Raw genomic sequence first — 25,300 nt, 5'->3', positions numbered from 1 at the left:
TATATATATATACATACACACACATATATATATAATACATTATATATGTTATTAGTATATATTTTTATATAATATATTATTAATACATTTATATTTCCAACACTTTGAAATTTTACCTTTGGGCTCTAAGTTCCACTCAAAGAGTGGGAAAACAACAACTTATCAAATAACTTTATTGGCTAATATATTTTTCAATGAAAGTATATAAAGATTTCAAATATCTTGCTTCAAAATCCAAATGGTAAATTTTATTAAATATACTTACTGCTGGTTTGAGTGGATGTAGAATTTATCTGTACTTGTTCAGGTGATCCTGTCTGAATTAAAAATGAATAGATAAATGAGGAAGTTCCTGATACATATCCAAAATATTAAATTTGCTGAACAATTGCTCTTACTTGGTTACTGTTAGATTCCAAGGCAACAGAGTCAATTCCAGTGGATTTTTCTGCAGCAGAGTGGACATGAAGGATCGCCTGGGCTTGACCTACGATAGTTCTTAAGTCCTCTACAAATTTTTCTTTCTCACTTTCCAGTACAAAGTTATCTTCAACCTGCCACCAAATAAAGCCCAGTCTATTCATGAGAATAAATTGTTTCATCAAAGTTATAATACTGCACTGCTGGTGAATATAGCCTCCCCCATTAGCATCTAAATCTATAAGCAGAATTAAAAGTCATAATAAAATGTTACAGAACACATTCAATTATATTGAGACCACTAATATTTCTCAGATTGGTATTATCTACTAGAGAGAATGACAATATTTTTCAAACTAGTTGTATAACTTGTTTTTTGTTTTATTTTTTGAGGTAGGGTTTCCCTCTAGCCCAGGCTGACCCAGAATTCACTATGTAGTCTCGGGGTGGCCTCAAAGTCACGGAGATCCACCTTCCTCTCTCTGCCTCCCGAGTGCTGGGATTAAAGATGTGCATTACCACGCCTGGCTTTTCTTTTTTTTAAGTTAAGGTCTCACTCTAGCCCAGGCTGACTTGGAATTCACTATGTAGTCTCAGAATGTCCTCGAACTCCTGATGATCCTCCTACCTCTGCCTCCTGAGTGCTGGGTTTAAAGGTGTGCCCCACTATACCCGGCTAGCTTAGTTTTTATTTAAAGATTGTATCTATGGCAGACAGGAGTGATGGTACACACCTTTAATCACACCACTTGGGAGACTGAAGGAGGATCAATAGTTCAAGGCTATCCTGGACTACATAGCAAGTTCAAGACCAGACAGGCCTATATAGTGAGACCCTGTTTCAAATAAATATAAAAGAGAGGCTGGCATGGTGGTGCATGCCTTTAACCACAGCACTTGGGAGGCAGAGGTAGGAGGATCACCATGAGTCCGAGGCTACCCTGAAACTATATAGTGAATTCCAGGTCAGTCTGGGCTAGAGTGAAACCCTATCTTGAAAAACAAACAAAAAATAAACAAACCATAAAGAGAATGCAATTGAGACAATGTTTAAAACTAGGATATCGAACCTAAAGGCTTCTAAATGAGGAATCAGGAAATAACAAAGACTCCAAAGATGATAAGTAAAGTTCAGCCACTTTCAATTAAGCTAAACATGAGTGAGAGATGGGAAAGAAGAGAGACATTTCGGAAAATACTATGTTAAGCTAGGACAAATGGAAAATTTATCAATGTATTAAATGCTTACTTCTGCTTAGTCAGGTATGCAAACATAATATTTATGTTACCCTATCCCTATCAAAAGTGAGGGTAGAATACTAACCTAAGTCTAACAATTCCAAGAAAATATAAACAACTAAACGCACAGAGGACTATAACTTGAACATTTTCATGTAACATGTGAGCTCATTAGCTAATACATTAGAATTACCTAAGTAGCATAATTCTGATTAAATTAAGGACCTATAAAATGAAATTATTTTTCAAAAACTCATATTTTAGCATACAGCCAGAGAACAAAACACATTGATCTACAATAAAACTCATAGTTATCCAGGTAATTATGCTAAAACAAGAGGAAATGCAGTAACTTATTCCTGCTCATAACCAATTTTGTTCTGTGCATACTTTCAAAACAAATCATACCCTTTCAAAAGAGATGGAAATGAATGAATAAAAATTGGAGAGAAAGAAAATTAAAGAGGGAAGGAGATAAAGAACAGACTAAAGGAAAAACAGTTCTGTCTTATTATAGTTACCATATAGTCTGCAATATCCTCTGGCGCATCACCATCGACATCAAATTTGAAGGTGACCATCTTGTTGTTGTGTGTTTCTAGTTGACACTCCACCATGTTGTCTCCAGAAATTGACACCTAAGTAATACATTTAATTAGCTTAATAAGAGTCACTGCCTAAGTGAGGCATGGTGGTGCATGCCTTTAATCCCAGCACTCAGGAAGGAGCCAGAAGGAGGAGGATCGCCTGAGTTGGAGGCCACCCTGAGACTCTGTGAATTCCAGGTCAGCCTGGGCTAGACTGAAACCCTACCTCAACAAACAAAGAAACAAACAAAGAGTCAGTGTCTGTTTCATAAATTGTTCAGGGACTATGCATTGAGTTCACACACAATATATATAAAAACAACTTAAGTAGTTCAGAATATAAGAAGCTTTTGTTTGCCCCTGGTGAAATACCACCTAAACAGCCAGCTATTGACAACTCTATGAGGCATAAATTATTCAGTAAAAGGAAGTTAGGAGTATGAACCCATGTACAAGAAAAGAGATTGTGGGCTGGAGAGATGGCTTGCCTGAGAAACCTAAGGACCTAGGTTTGGCTCTCTAGAACCCATGTAAGCCAGATACACATGAAGATGCAAACATCTGGAGTTTGTGTACAGTGTCTAGAGTCCCTGGCACAACCATTCTCACTCTCTTCCTCTCTCTCATAAATAAATAAATAGAAAACAGATTGTCATTTTGGAGATAGAGTCTCACCTTTTCGCTCAGGCTGGCATCAACGCACAATCCTACTGTCTCCACCTTTGGAGTGCTGGTATAACAGGTACGTGACACCACACTGAGCCCAAGAAAACGGATATTTTTTGAAAATGGAATTTTTGTTGAAAAAAAAAGCCCAGCTGGAGACATGGCTTAGCAGTTAAAGGTGCTTGCTTGCAAAGCATGTCAACATAGGTTTGATTCCCCAGTGCCCATGTAAAGCCAGATGCACAAACTGGCATACACACCTGGAGTTTGTTTGCATGAGTCCCTAGCATGCCCATTATCTATCTCTTTTTTATAAATAAAATAAATAAAAATCATAATAACCACATATCTGTACTATAATATGTACTTTTAAATTAACTTATTCATTTTCAAACTGCTCTTAATCTAGCAGTGAATATTTTGAAACTTTAAAAATCTTGTGTAGCCTCAAAAGTTTCATACTCTTTAATCCACTAATTCTACATCTGATATCTATGTTAAGAAAATGATTATAGGTAGACACATAGATTTATGTTCTAGGATATTTGTTGCACAGAGAGACAGAAAGATAATGAACAATAATAGAAGAAAAAACAAGGACTGGCAGAAAGACACATAAAGAATGAACCTAAAATCACAACAAGAGAAAGGATAATTAACTATATCTCTATATAAGTGACTATGTAATACACCCACTTAAAACATTATTAAAATTTAATGACTTAGGCAAATGTACATGATGAACTAAGCTTCTAACAGATAAAATATAAAATTACATATATATTTAAACATTAATCTGAAACATACATTGTTCAGAGATATAGGTTTTATTTATTTATTTTTGGTTTTTCGAGTAGGGTTTCACTCTAGCCCAGGCTGACCTGAAATTCCCTCTGTAAGTCTCAGGGTGGCCTCAAACTCATGGAGATCCTCCTACCTCTGCCTCCCAAGTGCTGGGATTAAAGGCGTGTGCCACCATGCCCAGTTTGGTTTTATTTATTTTTAAAAAATATTCAAAAACATTTTTACTTATTTGAGAGAGGGAGGGAGGGAGGAGGTGAATGGATTTGAGTGTGTTAGGACCTCATACAACTACAAATGAAGTTTGGCTTTATGTGTGTACTGGGAAATTGACCCTGGGCCAGCAGGTTTTGCAACCAAGCACCTTTAACCACTGAGCCATCTGTCCAACACTGAGAGACAGTTTTAAAAAGAATGATCTTGTTTCAGCTCTGACTATCATTAGTTAAATAACTTCTCTGAGCTTTAGCATCTTTACTTGTAAAGATAGGTATAATACTGCCTAGTATATAGGGTTGTTGAATGGCCACAAGAGATGAATGTATAATATTTGGGGTGACTATCACAACAGAATTCAATAGATTTTGGCTACTATTACTAGTACAAACTTAATAATGTAAAACACTATTTATACGTATAGAAAAAACATAAAAACAAACTCAAAAGTTAGCAGGACCTATTGTTCTAAGGAATGATTAGAGTGATTTTTATTTTTATTTTTATTTTTTTTTTGTTTTTCAAGGTAGGGTTTCACTCTAGTCCAGACTGGCCTGGAATTCTCTCTGTAGTCTCAGGGTGGCCTTGAACTCACGTAGAACCTCCTACCTCTGCCTCCCAAGTGCTGGGATTAAAGGCGTGCAACACCACGTCCAGCTTTTATTTCTTTCATATTCTCCAAGATTTAACCATTAATACATAATTTTACTTATTTTTTTATTTTTATGTTTTTCAAGGTAGGGTCTCACTGTAGCCCAGGCTGACCTGGAATTCACTATGTAGTCTCACGGTGGCCTCAAAGTCACAGTGATCCTGCTACCTCTGCCTCCCAAGTGCTGGGATTAAAGATGTGTGCCACCATCATGCCTGGCTAATTTTACTTTTTATTTATTTTTTGTTTTTTCGAGATAGAGTCTCACTGTAGTCCATGCTGACCTGGAACTTGCTCTGTAGTCTAAGCTGGCCTCAAACTCACAGTGATCATCCTACTTTTGCCTCCAAAGTGCTGGAATTAAAGGCATGAACCATCACACCTGGGTATAATTTTATTTTTAAAATATTTATTTGAGAGTGGAAGAGAAAGAAAGAGAGAGAGAGTTAGAGGGAGAGACAGAAGGCAGAGAAAGGGTACACCAGGGCCTCCTGGTGCTGTTAACAAATTCCAGAGGTGCATGCTACTTTGTGCATCTGGCTTTATGTAGGTATTAGGGAATCACACACAGGATGCCAGACTTTACAAACAAGCACCTTTAACAACTGAACCATTTCTCCAGTCATAATACATAATATTCTTATCACAAACTTTTTAAAGGATGAAAGATTAGTTTACAGAGAGTTTCAAAATATTCTATACTTCCATCCATAGCACTGGTCATTCCTAATTCTTCAAGAGCTCTATATTCATTCTCACCAAACCATGTCTACATACTGACCTGAAGAATAGTAAGTTGAAATTTAGTTCCTTTATCTGGTCGGGGACAGGAGGCTCTTCTCTGTTTGATCCGCTCTTGTTTCCCATTTCCACTTGAGTTATCAGAGTTATTAGTATTTTCCTTCATAGGTGTTAAGTCTTGATTTAAGCTAATGATTAAAAATAATTCAGTTTAGTCTTGATTATAAAAATTTAAGGAAAAATTACAATTCTAAAATTGTAAATAATAAGTTTAAGGAAATTCAATAAACACTTTTTTTTTGTGGTAGGATCTCACTCTAGCCCAGGATTACCTGGAACTCACTCTGTAGTCTCAGGCTGGCCTTGAATTAATGGTGATCCTCCTACCTCCTAAGTTCTGGGATTTAAGGAATGCTCCACCATACCTGGCCACCATATATATATATATATATATATATATATATATATATATATATATATATATATATATATATACATAACCTTTAAATATGTATATGTATGTGTGTATGTGTATGTATGTATGTGTACATACATGTATGTATGTGTATATATATTATATATATATATATAATATATATATATATATATAATATATATATATATGGTAAGACAAGGTTTCACTATGAAGTTCATGCAGTCTCGAACTCACTATGTAGATCTGGCTGGTTTTGAAATCATAGAAATTCACCTATCTTTGCCTCTTAGTACAATATCTTTAAAGAAGTTATGATTGCCAGGCGTGGTCATGGTGCATGCCTTTAATCTCAGCACTGGGGAGGTAGGAGGATCATTGTGAGTTTGGGGCTAGCTTGAGACCACATAGTGAGTTGGAGGCCACCTTGGTTAAAGCGAGACCTTATCTTAAAAAAAAAAAATAAACAATATGTCATCCTGAATGATAAAGGAAAGAAAAGAAAGAAAGAACAAAATAGAAGAGAGAAGAAGGAATTAACTGGAAGAGGTTTGGGAGAGGAGAGACAAGAGAGAATGATGAGAGAAGAACATGATAAAAAGAAATTATATACATGTATTAAGATTGTCAATGAATACCACATGCTGCTAACACAGAACATCAAGACATCTGGCTGAATCTGGAAGGAAGCCAGTTCCTAGATGGTTAGCCCATACAGTGCTAAAAAGCACTACATGAGCCACTGGGGGAAAATGACCAACAATGTTGTGATCAAGCAGGGACACTGCTATATGAAAGAAACTAATCTGACAAGATGTATACACCTGTGCAATAGTGGCATCAAGCCTAGGTTAGTAACCAATGGCTCTCTGGCTATGAGATCCACGCAGTGGGAAAGAACCCATTGCTGGAAGTGGGAACCAAGTCACAATCTTATGGAGAACAAGATTATGGACTCCAGTGAGAAGCTCCCACAAGTCATTGTCCAAAATGAGACTACACCCATTAAAATCTCTCTAAATTGGGCTGGAGAGATGGCTTAACAGTCAAGTGCTTACCTGTGAAGCCTAAGAACCCTGGTTCAAGGTTCCATTCCCCAGGACCCACGTAAGGCAGATGCATAAGGGGGTACACATATCTGGAGTTCGTTTGCAGTGGCTGGAAGACCTGGCGTGCCCTCCCTCCCTCCCTCCCTCCCTCCCTCCCTCCCCCCCCTCTCTCTCTCTACCTGCTTCTTTCTCTCTGTTGCTCTCAAATAAATAAAAATAAACAAAATTTTAAAAACTCTCTAAATTAACAATGCTTATCCCCTTTAACCTATCTGGACCTCACTTTCCTTGGTGAATCTGTCTTTATTTTTCAGAAGGCAGTGAGAACTGAGGACAACCAAAATCTATCAACAAGACAAGAATAGATAGCTGGCTCCCTGGAGAAGATGAACTACTGTTACACATCAGCTAGATCCCAGGTGAAACTACAGAGGAATTGGAGAGCTGACCAAGAGTGCTGCTTCCATGGTGAGCCTGACAAGCCGTACCAGGGTGATGGAGACACTCACTGAGGATACTCAAAATACACCAAAGCAGAAATCCAGAAGCTGCTGACAGCTCAACACTAAAGTATACTTAAAGAACACCTACAAAGGCTCAGGGAATTTTGTGGAAAAAGGGGGCAGAAAGACTGTAAAAGCCACAGGGTAGGAGGGAATATCCAGAGACACTGCTGACCCACAATGACTGCTGCTCTCACAACTCATGACCCATTACTCCATGGTGAATACCAGCAACACTACTAAGGAGGGCCCTCAGTGGAGTGGGGACAGGGAGGATGGAAATGATGGTATCAACATATGATGTGTTCAAAGTTTCTACTTAATAAAATTTAAAAAATTATCATAAAAACTTATGATTGTGCAAATCTGTGAATGTTCTAAATGCCAATGAATTTTACACTTTATCTTTTACTTTTTTTGAGGGTCTCACTCTAGCCCAGGCCAACTGGAAATTAACTATGTAGATTCAGGTTGGCCTTGAACTCTTAGTAATCCTACTTCTGCTTCCCAAGTGCTGGGATTAAAGGTGTGTACCACCACGACCAGCTAATTGGACACTTTAAATAGGTGAATTGTATGATGGGTAAGTTATATTTCAGTAAAGTTATTTGTCAAAGTTTTAAAAAATAACATACTATATGCATATTCTTGCCACAATTTTTCTCATAATAATAAGAATAAAAGAAAAACAAAACAACAAAAAAGAAAAACACTGTCAGTCAGCGGTAGACCTTTGGTTTTTCGAGGTAGCAACACTACTAAGGTCACTCTAGCCTAGACTGACCCGGAATTCACTATGTAATCTCAGGGTAGCCTTGAACTCATGGCAATTCTCTTACCTCTGCCTCCCAAGACAAGAGAGACCTGGCGTGCCCATCCTCTCTCTCTCTCTACCTGCCTCTTTCTCTCTGTTGCTCTCAAATAAATAAAAACAAACAAAATTTTAAAAACTCTCTAAATTAACAATGCTTATCCCCTTTAACCTATCTCAGGCTGGCCTTGAATTCATGGTGATCCTCCTACCTCCTAAGTTAATTAAAGGTGTGTGCCACAATGCCAGGCTGGATTCTGTTATAGAATGTTTTTGATATATTTTTTGTTTGGAGGTATCTTCACTATTATGCTTAAATAAAACTTAAATGAAGGGCTGGAGAGATGGTTTAGTGGTTAAGCACTTGCCTGTGAAGCCTAAAGACCCCGGTTTGAGGCTCGATTCCCCAGGACCCACGTTAGCCAGATGCACAAGGGGCACACGCATCTGGAGTTCGTTTGCAGTGGCTGGAGGCCCTAGTGTGCCCATTCTCTCTCTGATTCTATCTGCCTCTTTCTCTGTCTGTCACTCTCAATAAATAAAAATGAACAACAACAAAAAAAAAAGGTGTGTGCCACCATGCTTGGCAAACCCCACCATTTATAAAACTTAGATGAATACAAATTCTCACTCAAAATATGTAATAGGCCTCAACTAATGATAGACATATCAGGTACATGAGATAGAAATACAGGAGGCACAATGTGAGATGAAAAATGAATGCCATAAAATGTTTCAACATGATTTATTGTAACTAGTCGTAATTTATAAGTTCATTCTAGTATGATTATGAAAGGGTAGGTTAACTTTTAGTTTATTTCTATGAAACACATTTTCCAGCCTTTTCTTTAATAAACTTAAAGAGAATTGGATAAATATAAAATTACAATACATTAATTTTTTTTTGAGGTAGTGTCTCACTTTAGGCCAGGCTGACCTGGAATTCACTATGTAGTCTCAGGGTCGCCTCAAATTTATAGTGATCCTTGTATCTTAGCCTCCCAAGTGCTGGGATGAAAGGTGTGTACCACCAAGCCCAGCTCACATTTTAAATTTAAATGACAGGATAAATGCCAACGGACTTTTTTTTTTTTAAGTTCTCTCTTTTTTTCATGTCAAAATCTTTACTTTTAAAAATATATATATATTTTTTATTTATTTGAGAGAGAGAGAATAGGCGAGCCAGGGCCTCCAGCCACTGCAAACGAACTCCAGATGCATGCGCCCTCTTGTGCATCTGGCTAATGTGGGTCTTGGAGAATCGAACTGAGATCCTTTGGCTTTGCAGGAAAACACCTAAACTGCTAAGCCATTACTACAGCCCCCAAAATCTTTACTTTTTTGTAATCTTATTTTATTTTATTTTTTCTCAATGTTTAAAAACATTTTCCATGATTATAAAAAATATCCCATGGTAATACCGTCCCTCCCCCCACTTTCCCCTTTGAAATTCCATTCTCCATCATATACCCTCTCCATCTCAATAAGTCTCTTTTATTTTGATGTCATGATCTTTCCCTCCTCTTATGATGGTCTTGTGTAGGTAGTGTCAGGCACTATGAGGTCATGGATATCCATGCCACAAAATCTTTACTTTTAAATGACTACCAGTACACAAAGTGACATGTAACAAGTTCCTGAGTCATATTATCTGGTAATTTTGAATAAAATAGATTAACAGTAGCCCAAACAAGTATATTACTATTAACTGCTTTAACCTTTAGCCACATTAGGTTACTTTAAGGCTGGCTACTGCTCCATACAAGTGACAATTAATTATTTACTATTTTTCATAGATAAAGCTCCTGACCTTTAAGTAAGTATGAGGAAAAAAGTTTATCCCTTCCTTTCTTCAAATAATTGTGTTTTTTTTTTCCTACTAGACTAAGAAAGAAAAAGTCAACATTGATACGTGTTGCCTAAGCAAAAACACATAGGGAAACAGACAACATATACTCATTTCATGTCTAAGACACACAAGGTGACAAAATTAATTCTTTGGATAAGTACTAAGTCTGTACAAAAAAAAAGGAGCTAGATTTGCTACTCTATAAAAGTGAAAGTATGTACTACAGAGAAGAAAAATAATTTAATGCCTTTCATGAAAACTCCAGCTTTGTGAGGCTACCTACTCCATGAGTGCATCTTCAATGCTAGCCTGTGGAATAGGCACTTCTGTGGAATAGGCACTTCCCTCTTCTCCTACCCATTTATGTGGTAGTTTTCATGAATTTCTGGCCAGATGTCACACACAAAGGCCAAGAGGTTATCAAAGACTGTTCTGTTGCCAGAAGGGCTGGATTCTGCTAAAAGGTGTACACAAGCCCTGTATCATAGTAGCATAGATGCACTTGAGCTCATGTCTGATCAAGAGTTAAAACAATTATTTAAAGAAGCTTCATTTTCTGAATTAGTTGTTGATCCTGGAACAAGTGTCCTAGATACATGTCGCAAAGCAAATGCCATTCCAGATGGTCCCTGAGGGTATCGGATGATAACAGAAGGTGGAGTCAGTATAAATCACAGACAGGTAACAAATCCTGACAGCGTGTTAGTTATTGGACAACGTACTCTCAATAATGGACTTCCCTTACTTAAAATAGGGAAAAGGAATTTTTACATTATAAAATGGCTTCAGTTGTAAAAATTTCATTCAAAATTTGTCATTTATTCTCAAAACATGAAATGTTGGCCAAAAAAGTATGATTGTATATACTCTAGACTTCCTCTGTGTAATTATTTTTAAGTTAATAAATAAGGTGCTGTTAACAACAACAACAACAAAAGACTGTTCTGTTGGAAGCAGGTTTGGAGCATGGTCATCTTCTCCTGAGTCTTCTTTTCCACCTCAGTGTTGCAGCTGCCATGGTACACCAGTGCTGCAACTTCCTTGGCCTTGAACTCCTTCTCCCTCTGCAGGCAGAACTGTTCAATATCATCCTGGCTGCTGCTTTGGCCTGCTTCAGCCTTCAATTGTGGGCCTCAGCCACTTTCCTGGCTGCCTGCTTCTAGGCCTGCAGCAGCTGCTGGATCCCCTGCGACTGACTCCCCATGGCTGCGGAGACCTCAAACAGTTGTGTTTTAATTTTGATTTTCAGGTAAGTCCTTCTAAAATTACCCATGAAGCATCTCTGCAGAGATGTACAGAAAGAGATAAAAATAAGAACTATTTTTTTGTCTATATATTATGATTAATCTTAAGCGTGGTTGTCAACTTGACAGGGTTTACAATCACCACAGAAACAAACTTCTGGGAATGTCTATGAGAGTTTCTAGACAGAAGACCCACCTTTTTTTTTTTTTTAAAGACACAGAGAGAAAGAGAGAATGGGCATGCCAGGGCCTGCAACCATTGCAAACAAACCCCAAATGCAAATGCCACTATGTGCATCTGGCTCTATGTGTGTACTGGGGATTTGAACCTGGGTGCTTAGGCTTTGCAGGCAAGTGCCTGAACTGTAAAGCCATTTCTCCATCCCAGAAGACCCACCTGAAATGTGGAAAACACATACAAACAGGAAAGAAAAACTAGGGGAGAAATAGCACTTATCACTCTCTACTTCCTCAATGCAGACTAAATGCAACCAGCTGCTTTATGCTCCTATCATCATACCTTCCTTGCCATTATGGAATATATTTCTTCAAACTGTAAGCCAAAGTAGACCTTTTTTCACTTAAATTCTTTTGTCAGGTACTTGTCACACCACCAAGAAAAGTAATACAGTATATGAAAAATAGTTTGTATTAGTACAAATGGTAAAACATAGCACATTAACACTGTTCCTAGGTTCTAGGGATGTAGCTCAGTGATAGACTATTTTATTTGTCTAGCATGCAGAAGGGCTAGATTCCATCTTTAATATAAAAAATATTGTTCCTGAATTTTTTTTGTGGTTTTTCGAGGTAGGGTCTCACTCTAGCCCAAGCTGATCTGGAATTCACTCTGTAGTCTCAGGGTGGCCTCAATCCTCCTACCTCTGCCTCCTGAGTGCTGGGATTAAAGGTGTGCACCACCATGCCTGGCTGAATTTTTAAATATACAGAGAAATGGCAATAACAAATAATAACTTTAGAAGGTAAAAGAGACATAATTTTAGCTAATAAGACTATACTATATTATTTATATTCCAGTTACATTTTATAGTTGTACTTTAAAAATTATGGGCTGGAGAGATGGCTTAGCGGTTAAGCGCTTGCCTGTGAAGCCTAAAGACCCCGGTTCGAGGCTCGGTTCCCCAGGTCCCACATTAGCCAGATGCACAAGGGGGCGCACGCGTCTGGAGTTTGTTTGCAGAGGCTGGAAGCCCTGGCGCGCCCATTCTCTCTCTCTCCCTCTATCTGTCTTTCTCTCTGTGTCTGTTGCTCTCAAATAAATAAAATAAATAAAAATTAAAAAAAAATTATATATATATATATATTTGGTTTTCTGAGGTAGGGTCTCACTCTAGCCCAGGCTGACCTGGAATTCACTCTGTATTCTCAGGGTGGCCTCAAACTCATGGCAATCCTCCTACCTGTGCCTCCCATGTGCTGGGATTAAAGGTGTGTGCCACCATGGCTGGCTATACTATCTATTTTTAACACTAATTTAGAATTTGGGACAAGACAGCAGAAAATCAACTTTTCATGTCTGTTCTCCCTAAGTATATAGGCAAAAGTTTTTGGAAATAATGCAATAAGCAATTACAGAAGGGCAATGAAGATTAAAAAACTATAGCAGCTCCACATTTCCTAATTACCAACACAATGGTAGAAGGCAGTCAGGCTCAGGTTCTCCTGTTTCCCATTCCAGACATAACAGCAGCCCAAGCCTGATGTCTAGCCTGGCATTTAAGATAGGACGTTTCTGTCCCAGTTGAATTGGTGGGAGCTTTGCCAATACAGTATGGCCTAGAAGGCTATCTTAGAGAAGTACTCTCCGCCCTCTGGTGGGAGCCAATGGTGCCAGGTGAACAAAGCAAACAAGTATAGCATTACAAGTACTCTGAAACTAAATTTTCATTAGAACCATAGCCCCTAGGCCATGAACCTTAGAACCACAGGCCAGGATACATGTACCTAAACAGAGATACTGTCTGCTAAAATATAAGATTTAAGTAAAAGCCAAAGTTTCCTTACATATTACCTAACATTTTCCAGAGACAAATGAAAACAAAATCCTTTTTCATGAAAAATCCTGATAAATCAGAACTTGAATGGAAAGTATCTGTACCAAAACAATCAGATATTGAAATTATTTCAAGGGTATTTTAATGAAGTCATCATCAAAATGCTCAGGTGAGGGTCAGTGATAGGACACTTGCCTACCATGTGCAAGGCCTTGGATTTATTCTCTAGTACAAAAAGGAAAGAGGAAAGAACGAAAAGGAGGAGGAAAGCAAGCAAGCTTCAGTAAAGTGCTAAATGGTTAGAGTACTTGCCTAACACAGGGCTTTGGACTACAATACCAGTATTGAAAAGATAATTTTAAGCCGGGTGTGGTGGCGCATGCCTTTAATCCCAGCACTTGGGAGGCAGAGGTAGGAGGATCGCAGTGAGTTCGAGGCCACCCTGAGACTACATAGTGAATTCCAGGTCAGCCTGAGCCAGAGTGAGACCCTATCTCGGGAAAAAAAAAAAAAAAAAAAGAAAAGAAAAGATAATTTTAAGTGCTTCAGTGGGAAGTTGTAAATGCATGTGAAACAAATGAGAAAAATGAGATAAATGACACAGAATGGCTAAAAAAGAAACAAATGAAAATTATAAACCAGACGTGGTGGCACACGCCTTAAATCCCAGTCCTCAGGAGGCAGAGATAGGAGGATCACCATGAGTTTGATGCCTGAGTCTACATAGTGAATTCCAGGTCAATGTGAGCTCGAGTGAGACCCTACCTCAAAAAACCACACACAAAAAAAGAAAATTACAAAACTAAGTTAGGGGTGGTGGCACACATCTTTAGTCCTAGCACTTGGGAGGCTGAGGTAGGAAGATCACTGTGAGTTTGAGGCCAGTCTGGGGTTACAGAGTAAGTTCCAGGTTAGCTTGAGTCTGCAAAGTCTAATGATCTGAGTTTGATTTTCCAACATCTGGAGTTTGTTTGCAGTGGTTAGAGACCCTGGCGCACCCACTCTCTCTCTGCAGGGCATGCTGACACATGCCTTTAACCCCAGCACTCGGCAGGGAGAGCTAGGATGATCGCTGTAAACTCGAAGCCAGCATGAGACTATTTAGTAAATTGCAGGTCAGTCTGGGCTAGAGTGAGGATCTACCTCAATTAAAAAAAAACCCACAAAAAATAAACTAGTTTATAACTCTCAAATAATAATACAATTATATATTTGGTTGTAATTTATTGAGATTAGTTTGAATTTTAATCTACATTATATAATTTTTATTTATATTGTCAACCCTTTAAGCTTATCTTAGCATAGAATACTATAAATAACATACAATCAACTATTTCAAATTCCATATGCCCCCATGAATAGTAAAGGAATAAAATTATAACCTTATTTTATTAATGTTATACACAAATACAGAAACAGATTTCTCTGTTCAAGATATATGAAGTACCTAAGTACATGGTTCAGCATACTCTCAATGTTTTCATGGTGCTACAAAAATGATACTTACCTTTGAACTAAATCTGGGTTTTGAAGAGCTACTTGTTGTTCAGTTCCACCTAGTTGGGACACACACTGCAAACAGTACAAAAAAGCCTGTTATTATTATAAATAACAGTAAAATTCTAGTTATAAATATAATCTATTTCAGAAAAAATTATGGTTACATTTCATATATATATATATTATTTTTTTTTTTTGAGGTAGGGGTTCACTCTAGTCCAGGCTGACCTGGAATTCACTATGTAGTCTCAGGTTGGCCTCGAACTCATGGTGATCCTCCTACCCCTGCCTCCTGAGACATTTCATATTTTTATTACCTTGCAAGTCAGGTATAATGTCTTTATTATAATCAGAGGTCTATATCAGTCCTATTAGTGAGATGATCATAAAAAGTTTTTATATATTACTTTTTATTAAAAACTAACACTGGCTGGGCATGGTGGCATACGCCTTTAATCCCAGCACTCGGGAGGCAGAGGTAGGAGGATCGTCATGTGTTCAAGGCCACCCTGAGACTACATAGTGAATTCCAGGTCCGCCTGAGCTAGAATGAAACCCTACCTCGAAAAACAAAACAAAACAAAACAAACAAACAAAAAAAAACAAAACCCCAAAATCTAACACTGTTGCTGGGCATGGTGGTGCACGCCTTTAATCCCAGCACTCAGGAGGCAGAGGTAGGAGGATCACCGTGAGTTGAAGTGTATTCCAGGTCAGCATGAGCTAGAGTGAGACCCTACCTTGAAAAACCAAAAAACACACAAACAAACAAAAACACCAAAAAACCACCAAAAAAAAACAACAAAAAATAAAACTAACATTGTTTTCAGGGATTTTACTACTTGTATCTTTCATAGAACACTATTATTGAGCTTTCATTCCTGGATTACTTATCCACATTCCACATGAAGACAAATCAACGACTCAAGCTTCAAACGCCAATACTGTTGAAAAATACTTTACAAAATTTACTGAATCAACTCTATGTACTCTCAAAAACTGTTGTATTAATGCTCTGACCCACAGCAGCTAAGAGTTACTAGGGGTATATTATTAAGAGTACATATTTGGAAAAAAAAAAGAGTACATATTTGGGTCTGGAGGGATTGCTTAGTGGTTAAGATGCTTGCCTGCAAAGCCTAAGGACCCAGGTTGGATTCCCCAGTACCCAAGCAAGCCAGATGCAAAAAGGTGGTGTATGTGTCTGGAGTTTGTTTGCAGTGGCTAGAGGGCCTGGTGGGCCCATTCTCTCTCTCTCTCTCAAATAAATAAATAAATATAAAAATTATTCATTTTAAAAATAGTTGTAGTAAGATATGATTCTGGGACATTAATCCTAAAGTAGAATGAAAGAATATATGATATAAAGTTGTTTTATACTAAATGTCCAATAAATGGTAGTTATATTTGTTTTGCTGTATTTTAACACAAACTGTCAATGAGCTAGTTGTCCAGGAATAAGGGAAGAATGAGATTAATACGAAAATTTATTACACCTCCTTGTGGACCTAAAAATTGCAATCATGAAGGCTAAGTAAAAACAAGAAATATATTTAAAGTGAATGAAAAAATAAGACCATATGTGTAATTATAGACACATACATATGGCAGAAGCTTAGAATATTATAACAAGTACTATAATTATAGCCATGTTAAGGAAAAACATTTAATGTATTTTCTCCCATTTTCCTATTTATTATATACATTCTCTACACTATGTTTTATAATTAATTTTTTTTTTTTTGGTTTTTCGAGGAAGGGTTTCACTCTAGCTCAGGCTGACCTGGAATTCACTATGTAGCCTCAGGGTGGCCTCGAACTCATGGTGATCCTCCTACCTCTGCCTCCTGAGTGCTGGGATTAAAGGTGTGTGCCACCATGCCCGGCTATAATTAAGAATTTTTAAAGTATAGTACATATGAAGTGAACATTAGTAAAATAAGTACTTTCATGAACAAGTAGAAGAATGAAGGTATGTATTATCTTAATTTTTTCTTGTATTTAAAACTATTTATTTATTTGAGAGAAAACATGGGAGCACCAGGACTCTTGTCCTGCAAATGTACTCTAGACACATGCACCACTTTGTGTGTCTGGGGAATGGAACCCAGGCTATCAAGGTTTCCAAGTAAGTGCCTTAACTACTGATCCATCCCCCCAACACCAGTAATTTCCATGTTAAAATTCATTTTAGGGGGCTGAGGCGATGGCTTAGTGGTTAAGACGCTTGCCTGCAAAGCCAAAGGACCTAGGTTTGATTCTCCAGGACCCACGTAAGTCAGATGCACAAGGTGGCACATGTGTCTGGAGTTCATTTGCAGCAGATGGAGGCCCTAGAGTGCCCATTCAGTCTCTCTCTCTCTCTCTCCTCCTCTCTTCCTCTCCCTTTTTCTGTCAATTAAATAAAAATAAAATATTTAAAAAGATTCATTTTAGGTGCTAGAGAGATGGCTTAGCAGTTAAGACATTTGCCTGTGAAGCCTAAGGATTCATGTTTGACTCTCCATGTCTCACTTAAGCCAGATGCACAAAGTGATGCAAGTGCACAAGGAGGCTAATGCATCTGGAGTTTGATTGCAGTGGCTGCAGGCCCTGGTGTGCCAATTCTCTCCCCCCCCCTTGTTCTCACATATTTAAAAAAAGAGACCATTAGCTGGGTGAGGTGGCACTCACCTTTAATCCCAGCCCTTGGGAAGCTGAGGTAGGAGGACTGCAGTGAGTTTGAGGCCACCCTGAGATTACCTGGTGAATTCCAGGTCAGACTGGGCAACAGCAAGACCCTACCTCGAAAAAAAGAAAAAGGAAAAGAGAGGCCAGTCTGTTCAGCTTACCTCAAAAAAATTCATTTTAGTGCTAGAGAGATGGCTTAGCAGTTAAGGCGTTTGCCTGCGAAGCCCAAGGACCCAGGTTCGATTCCCCAGAGCCCAAATAAGCCAGATGCACAAGGTAGCGCGTGACTCTGGAGTTTGTTTGCAGTGGCTAGATGCCCTGGCACACCCATTCTCTCCTCTCTCTTTCATAAATAAACAATTAAAAGTAAAATAAAATAATGGCCGGGCGTGGTGGTGCACGCCTTTAATCCCAGCACTTGGGAGGCAGAGGTAGGAGGATCGCCATGAATTTGAGGCCACCCTGAGACTACATAGTGAATTCCAGGTCAACTTGAGCTAATGTGAAACCCTACCTTGAAAAAAAAAAAAGAAAAAATATCTAAATAAATAGTTAATGAACTGAGTGTGGTGGAGCACTGCCTGTAATACCAGCACTTGGGAGGCAGAAGTGAGAGCAGTGTTGTTAGTTTGAGGCCAGCTTGGGACTACAGAGTGAATTCCAGGTCAGTCTGAGCTACAGTGAGACACTACTTCAAAAAAAAAAAAACAACACAAAAACTGAAACTAAAACAAATAAACAACAACAACAACAAAAAAAAAACAACACCAAGTCCGGTGTGGTATTGCATGCCTTTAATCTCAGCACTTTGGAAGCAGAGGTAGGATTGCTGTGAGTTTGAGGCTAGCCTGAGAGTATATATTCAATTCCAGGTCAGCCTGGGCTACAGTAAGATCCTACCTTGAAAAAACAAATTATAAAAAATAAAAACAAAACATCCAATAAAAATAGTTAATTAAGCTGGGCGTGGTGGTGCACGCCTTTAATCCCAGCACTCAGGAAGCAGAGGTAGGAGGATCACCGTGAGTTCAAGGCCACTCTGAGACTACATAGTGAATTCCAGGTAAGCCTGGGCTAGAGTGAGACCCTACCTCAAAAAAAAAAACAAACCAAAAAAAAAAAAAAGAAATAGTTAATTAATACAAAGATTTAACTTTGTTCTTGTTACCAACAACATGGAATTCCTACAACATGGAATATATTTATAGATCACAACACCCCAGATATTTATCTTATTTCCTTTCTCCAACAAATAAATGATAAATAATAAACAATAATAAGGTAAATAAACAATGCAATTAAGCACACTATAGGAGTCTGGGTTGATGAAAAAAGTCAATAAAGTGTTTATTTTGCAAGTATGAGGATTTGAGTTCAATTTCCAGAACCAACATAAAAAATCCAGGAGTGGGACTGGAGAGATGGCTTAGTGGTTAAGGCATTTGCCTGCAAAGCCAAAGGATCTTGGTTTGATTCCCCAGACCCACGTAAGCCAAATGCAAAAGGTGGAGCACATGCATCTGGAGTTCATTTGCAGTGGCTGGAGGCCCTAGAGCACCCATTCTCTCTCTCTCTCTTTCTGCCTCTTTGCCTCTCTCACTCTCTCTAATAAATAAATAAATAAATATTTTTTAAACCCAGGAGTGGTAGTGCATGCTTGTAATCCCAGTATTGGAAAAGGAAAAGACAGATGGATTCCTGGGGATCATTGGCAAGCCACTGGAGTCTACTCAGTGAACTCTAGGCCAATGAAAGTCCTTGTCTCAAAAAAAGAAAAGGAAAAAAAAAAAGGTATACAGCATTCCTAAGGAATAGCACCCAATACATACCACCATACACAGTATGCACGAATGCACGCATGCACAAAATGATGTTTTACGTGAAAAGATGTAGTTCATTTTGAGTACCTCAAACATACATGGGTATGTGCATACAAAAGTCTCAAAAAGTATAAACCAAAGTATTAAATAAGCATATCTATTCACTTTCATTGGTGATAAAAAATTAATTGGGAAAACAGATTTATCAACTCTGAAATTTGATAATCTTAGAGCAGGTCCTTATTATTTTAACATATAATAATATGATAGTTTTAGACAAAAGTAGAATTGAAACATTTCATTAAACTTGAAATATATCTGGAAGAAATGACTTAGCACCTATTAGTAAGTTTTGAAACTACTGGAAATATTCTGACAGAAATTAATTTGAAGCTTTCGGATAAAGAGAAGAGGTAAGTCCAGGGCTGTGAAAAATGGCTTAGTGGTTAAGACATTTGCCTGTAAAGTCTAAGGATCACGGTTCAATTCCCCAGAAGCCACGTAAGGCAGACGCACAAGGGGGCACATGCTTCTGGAGTTCCTTTACAGTGGCTGGAGGCCCTGGCATGCCCATTCTTTCACTCTGCCTCTCCGCCCCTCTCTCAAATAATTAAATAAACAAATAAATAAAATAAAAATTAAAAAAAAGAAAGCTAAGCCCAAAAGCCATACTTCTGAGGAGTAGCACAAAATAGCATTAACAATCTCACTGATAATTCCAAATGGTTATAAAATGTAATTCTAGGCAATTGTCAAAATAACTATGTTTTGTTTCTCTTTATTTATTTTCTCAAGGCAGGATCTCACTCTAGCCCAGGCTGATCTGGAAATCACTATGTAGCCTCAGACTGGCCTCGAACTCACATCAATTCTCTTACCTATGCCTCCCAAGCACTAGGATTAAAGGTATGCGACACCATGCCCAGCTTGTTTCTCTTTACTTAATATATAGAGTTTGCTTGTGAATTTATGCACCAAGGTATCATGTTAGGATTGCTCTATTGAAACCAGTACCACTTGAACAAGAAATACTGACAAGTTCTGCTACCAGCTCAAGATATAGCCTGGTCCCCTTAGACCACAGCTACAGCAGCTTCAGTACATCGTTGAGGCTGACTCTAGGTAACCACTTCCTTACGCAGATGTTTGAGAGCAGGGAATCCCTTCAGTAGTATTCTCAACAAGTTGAAGCCTTCAGTGATGGGGTCTTGTTCTCATAGTACCTTTCTGATCCCAGAGCAAGACCACCAGGTTTTTCTCTGATGGTATTAACTTTTTAACAATCATTGTTGCTTTTGAACCTGTCATGTCTGTACATTTAAGTTTGCTCACACTTGTTTCCTTGCCAAACTATACATTTTTCTTATCCTTCTGTTCCACTTTTTGTTCTTTCTCACTGTAGACCTGGATGAAAGCAGTGACTGCCAACACAGCCTAAATGTTATCTTGTCATAAGCTTTTCTTTGCCAAAAATATTAGTCCATTATTTTTTAATTCTACCTCACTTAAGTTCTCAAGGTATTATCTTTCAGAATATGGTATAAATGGTATGGTATCTCAAGGTATATCTTTCAGAATCTGGTATAAATGGCTTGTAGCTCAGCTCCTTAAAAAGTCCTTGTTTTCCTCTGAAACCTTGAGGGTCAGACTTCCGTTGTTCATGTTTTTCTTGACATTCTGGTGTTACAAACTCCTACTTGAATGGTCTGCTCTCTGTTTATACCATTCTGGCATTTTTCTACCTCATTCCAAACTCTTCCACATAAAGCACTTAGAGAGGCCTAAGGGCCATATGGTCAGGTTTATTATACTTTCACTTCTTGATGCCAATTTTCTGTACTACTTACTTTTCTTATGGCTGTGACAAAACTCTGGACAAAAGCAAATTAAAGAAGAAAATACAGGCTGGAGAGACTGGCTCAGCAGTTGAAGGTGCTTACTTATAAATTTTAATTAACTGGTGCGGTGGTTTGATTCAGGTGTCCCCCATAAACTTAGGTGTTCTGAATGCTAGGTTCCCAGCTGATGGAGATTGGGGAATTAAGGGAGTGTATTGTTGGGGGCGGGTTTATGGGTGTTATAGCCAGTTTCCCCATGCCAGTGTTTGGCACACTCTCCTGTTGCTATTGTCCACCTTACGAGGGCCAGGGGGGTGATGTCCACCCTCTGCTCATGCTATCATTTTCCCTGCCATCATGGAACTTCCCCTCAAGCCTGTAAGCCAAAATAAATCTCTTTTCCCACAAGCTGCTCATGGTTGGGTCATTTCTACCAGCAATGTGGACCTGACTACAACAGTGAAGTGGTACTGAGAAGTGGGATTGCTGCTACACACCTGACTGTGTGGCTTTGGCCTTTTGGAGCTGATTTTCAAGAAGAATGTGGAAGGATTTGAAACCTTGGCATAAGAGATGCCTTGCAGTGCTATAAGTACAGCTTGATGGACTATTCTGGTCAGAGTTGAAAGGCCTGAATGCAGCAAGAGCTATGGACTGTGAGGTTTGGTTTATGTGGGTGAGAAAGAGCTTTGCCTGGACTGGGATAGCAGTTTGTGTGGGAAGGTTGCTATTATGCTCATGTCCTGAGAAGTTGTGCAGGGTTGTTTTGTGTACAAATGAACTGGTGTGAGCAGAGGGATATGGCACAGGAAGAAAAATCTTGGGATGAACTGCTGCCTGTTCAGCTGCAATTGAGAGATTACAACCTTTGAGATTGGGCCAGCTGACCTGCACTGGGCAACAGGAAGAATGTAGACTCTTTTAAAGGGGCCTGAGTGCTCAAGAAGTGTCCTGTTTTTCAAAGTCTGCTTTATTCCCCCCTGGATTAACAAATTGGCACCCTACCTGGTATTGTGGAGTATAAGAAATGCTGGAAAGAGGGTCATTGAGTTTGAAACACGGTCTTGTGTTTTGGAAATGGCCATGGGCAGTATGAAGCAGGTTTGCTGGATGCCTGCATGGAGACCCCATGGGGCCAGGAGGATGGACCATGGATTGCAGTGGAGACCCAGTGGAGATTCTGGGACCACGAGATGGCTGCTAAGGAAAGGTGCCAACCCCGATGAAGTTTTCTAGGACTGTGAGTAGACTAGCTGGAGAGGCGGAATTGGAATGCCAGAGACTTGTTGCTGGTTAGAATTGTCGGACTTGGAGATTTGTCACTGGCTAGAGTTGCTGGACTTGAATCTACAGAGTTTGATGTTTGCCCTGGTTGTTTTAAATCTTGTATTGGCAGGATGTTTCTTTGCTATGCCCAATGCCATCTTCTGCAGTGTGAATGTTTATTCTGTGCCAATATGGGTTTTTTGAGTTATTTTTTGGTATAATTGCTCAGTTAAAAGACTTTGGACTATGGGGATGTATAAACATTATTGGAATGATAAAAACTATGGGGCTTTTAAAGTTATATGAATGCATTGCATTTTACATCAGGGGCAGAATGTGATGGTTTGATTCAGGTGTCCCCCATAAACTTAGGTGGTTCCTGAATGTTAGGTTCCCGGCTGATGGAGATTTGAGAATTAGTGCTTCCTGGCAGCAGTGTATGGTTGGGGGTGGGCTTATGGGCATTATAGCCAGTTTCCCCATGACAGTGTTTGAAACACTCTCCTGTTGCTATTGTCCACCTATGTTGGATGGGGGTGATGTCCATCCTCTCATGCCATCATTTTTTCCACCATTGTGAGGCTTCCCCTGGAGCCTGTAAGCCAAAATATACCTCTTTTTCCCATAAGCTGCTGTTGGTTGGGTGATTTCTACCAGCAATGCGGACTTGACTGCAATACCTGGATTTGATTCTGTAGTACCCATGTAAAGCCAGATGAACAAAGTGGTACAGAAAATCCCATACTCCCTCCCCCTCTCCCACCATCATCTCTCTCTCTTTCTCTCCCTCTCAGGTAAGCAAACAAAAACATATTTTGGGCTAGAGAGATAGCTTAGGTGTTAAGGGTACTTGCTTGCAAAGCCTGACAACCTGGGTTTGATTCTGCAGTAGCCACATAAAGCTAGATACACAAAGTGGTGCATGTATCTGGAGTTTGTTTGTAATGACAATTGACCTTGCCATGTTTATCATCATTCATTCATATTCTCTCTCTCTCCCCCCCAATAAATGATTATGAAAAGAAAGATAAATTTTATGTTGGCTCATACCTATAATTCCAGTACTTAGGAGGATCAGTAATTCAAGGCCAGTCTCAGTTACATAGAAAGTTCAAGGTCAGCCTGGGCTAATTGAGACCCATCACAAAACAACAGTGATAAAACATTTCCAACACACAAGTTGAAATAACTGTTCAGTGAACATTTGTGTGTATGTGTGTGCAGGCATGTTGTGGTAGTTTGAATAAATGCCCCCCCCCCCACAGATTCAGGGGTTTATTAATCCTTCTTGGATTTCCAGCCACATGGCTAGAGGTGGTGTCACTGGGTGGATCTTAGGGTCCGGCCCTAAGATGTGGTAGTGGATTTGAAATCTTAAAGATATGCAAAGTGCCTGGAGTTCCTGAAGTAAATGTGCTATGTGGTGCAGCTTTCTCTCTCTCTCTCTCTCTCCGGACCTGTGAAGGCAGGCCAGCTTCTTTTGCCATTATGGAACTTCCTCTGGATCTGTAGTCTTCAATAAATATCCCTTCCTCCATAATTGTGCCTGATCTGAAAGTTCATCTCAGCAAACCTGAAGATGTCTGCTACATAAACATATACATACATACATTTTACTCTTACTTTACAGTGTTCTATGATTTATTTTTAAGAAAAAGGTCTCATTACATATCCCAGTTTGGCCTCAAATTTGCAATTATCCTAACTCAGATTCCTGAGGGCTGGGTCTACAGACATGTACTAACACGCCCAGCTACACAGTATTTTACTTTATATGCATGTTATCATATAGCTGTATTCAATCAATTTCACTATTATATATTTCAAATCAAGTTGTAAATGAAAGATAGGCATTTAAACATCATTTTTACTGTTAATAGAAAAAAAAGATGAAAGGCATTATTTTATTCAAATCACACAACAAATAATTTCAAGTGCTACAGTTCAAGCTCCAGCCTAATTTATAATATGGCATAAGTCTATAGGTATTCTGTATATACCTGTTTGCAGTAGAAGTTTCGTTTACCTAATTGAGGAATTTTATTTCTGTACATGATGCTCAATTCTACATTATTATATTTCCACTAAGTCATGGCTTAACTAAGTCTAATTATTACTGAAGCAAAAATTCAGAAAAAAATTAAAATTTATATTAAGAAATAACTAATCCCAATCACAGTTCCTCGTGTCACATTCACATGTCTATGCTATTAAACAGTCCAAAACAGTATAAACATATCAGCACCACAAAGACTGAAAGATAAAAGAGTAACAGAAATTAAGAATTATATTTTTGTTTGTTTGGTTTTGTTTTTCGAGGTAGGGTCTGACTCTAGCTCAGTCTGACCTGGAATTCACTATGGAGTCTCAGGGTAGCCTCAAACTCAGGGTGATCCTCTTACCTCTGCCTCCCGAGTGCTGGGATTAAAGGCCTGTGCCACCATGCCCAGCTAAGAATTATTGTTACCTAACTAAAAGGGGACTTAAAGTTCATATTTTACCCTAATATTTGTCCTCCTCCCAATTCATTTATCAATCTATGTATATTAGCAAATTGATTAGGCTGGAATACTTCCAGCCCCATGAACACTCTACCATATTTAAAGAACCAATTTTTTAAAACTTTTTGTTGATAACCTCCATACATATAGACAATATGTCATGATCATAATGCCCTCCTACCACCCTACCTTTTCCACTTCCAAATCCCCCCTCTACTGAATCCCCTCTTCTTCACAACTAGTTTCTTTTCCATTGTTTTTGTTTGTTTGTTCGAGGTAGGGTCTCACTCTAGCCCAGGATGACCTAGAACGCACTCTGTAGTTCCAGGCTGCCCTTGAACTCACAGGTGTCCTCCTCCTTCTGCCTCCCAAATGCTGGCATTAAAGGCATGCACCACCCTGCCCTGCCCTCTCTTCCATTATGATGTCATCATTTTTCCTCTTATTATTATGTAGGTCTTATGTAGTGTCAGCCATGG

General features: G+C 38.7%; 1 protein-coding gene and 1 pseudogene across 4 annotated transcripts in view; both read right to left on the bottom strand.

Annotated features, from left to right (window-relative positions):
- The window catches only part of Wnk3 (WNK lysine deficient protein kinase 3), a 210,452-nt gene that overhangs the window by 35,431 nt on the left and 149,721 nt on the right, over positions 1-25,300 (bottom strand). For all 4 annotated transcript variants that reach the window (XM_045140319.1, XM_045140318.1, XM_045140320.1 and 1 more), the window contains exons 11-15: positions 14,734-14,798; positions 5,363-5,510; positions 2,181-2,297; positions 399-554; positions 266-317 (exon numbers count right to left, since the gene is read on the bottom strand). In XM_045140319.1, coding sequence (XP_044996254.1) covers positions 266-317; positions 399-554; positions 2,181-2,297; positions 5,363-5,510; positions 14,734-14,798 — 538 coding nt within the window. The remainder of the gene's footprint in view (positions 1-265; positions 318-398; positions 555-2,180; positions 2,298-5,362; positions 5,511-14,733; positions 14,799-25,300) is intronic.
- LOC105944893 lies at positions 10,321-11,171 on the bottom strand (annotated as a pseudogene).

Source organism: Jaculus jaculus, chromosome X, assembly GCF_020740685.1.
Source record: "Jaculus jaculus isolate mJacJac1 chromosome X, mJacJac1.mat.Y.cur, whole genome shotgun sequence".
Taxonomy (NCBI): domain Eukaryota; kingdom Metazoa; phylum Chordata; class Mammalia; order Rodentia; family Dipodidae; genus Jaculus; species Jaculus jaculus.
This window is presented reverse-complemented; position numbering and strand designations above follow the sequence as displayed.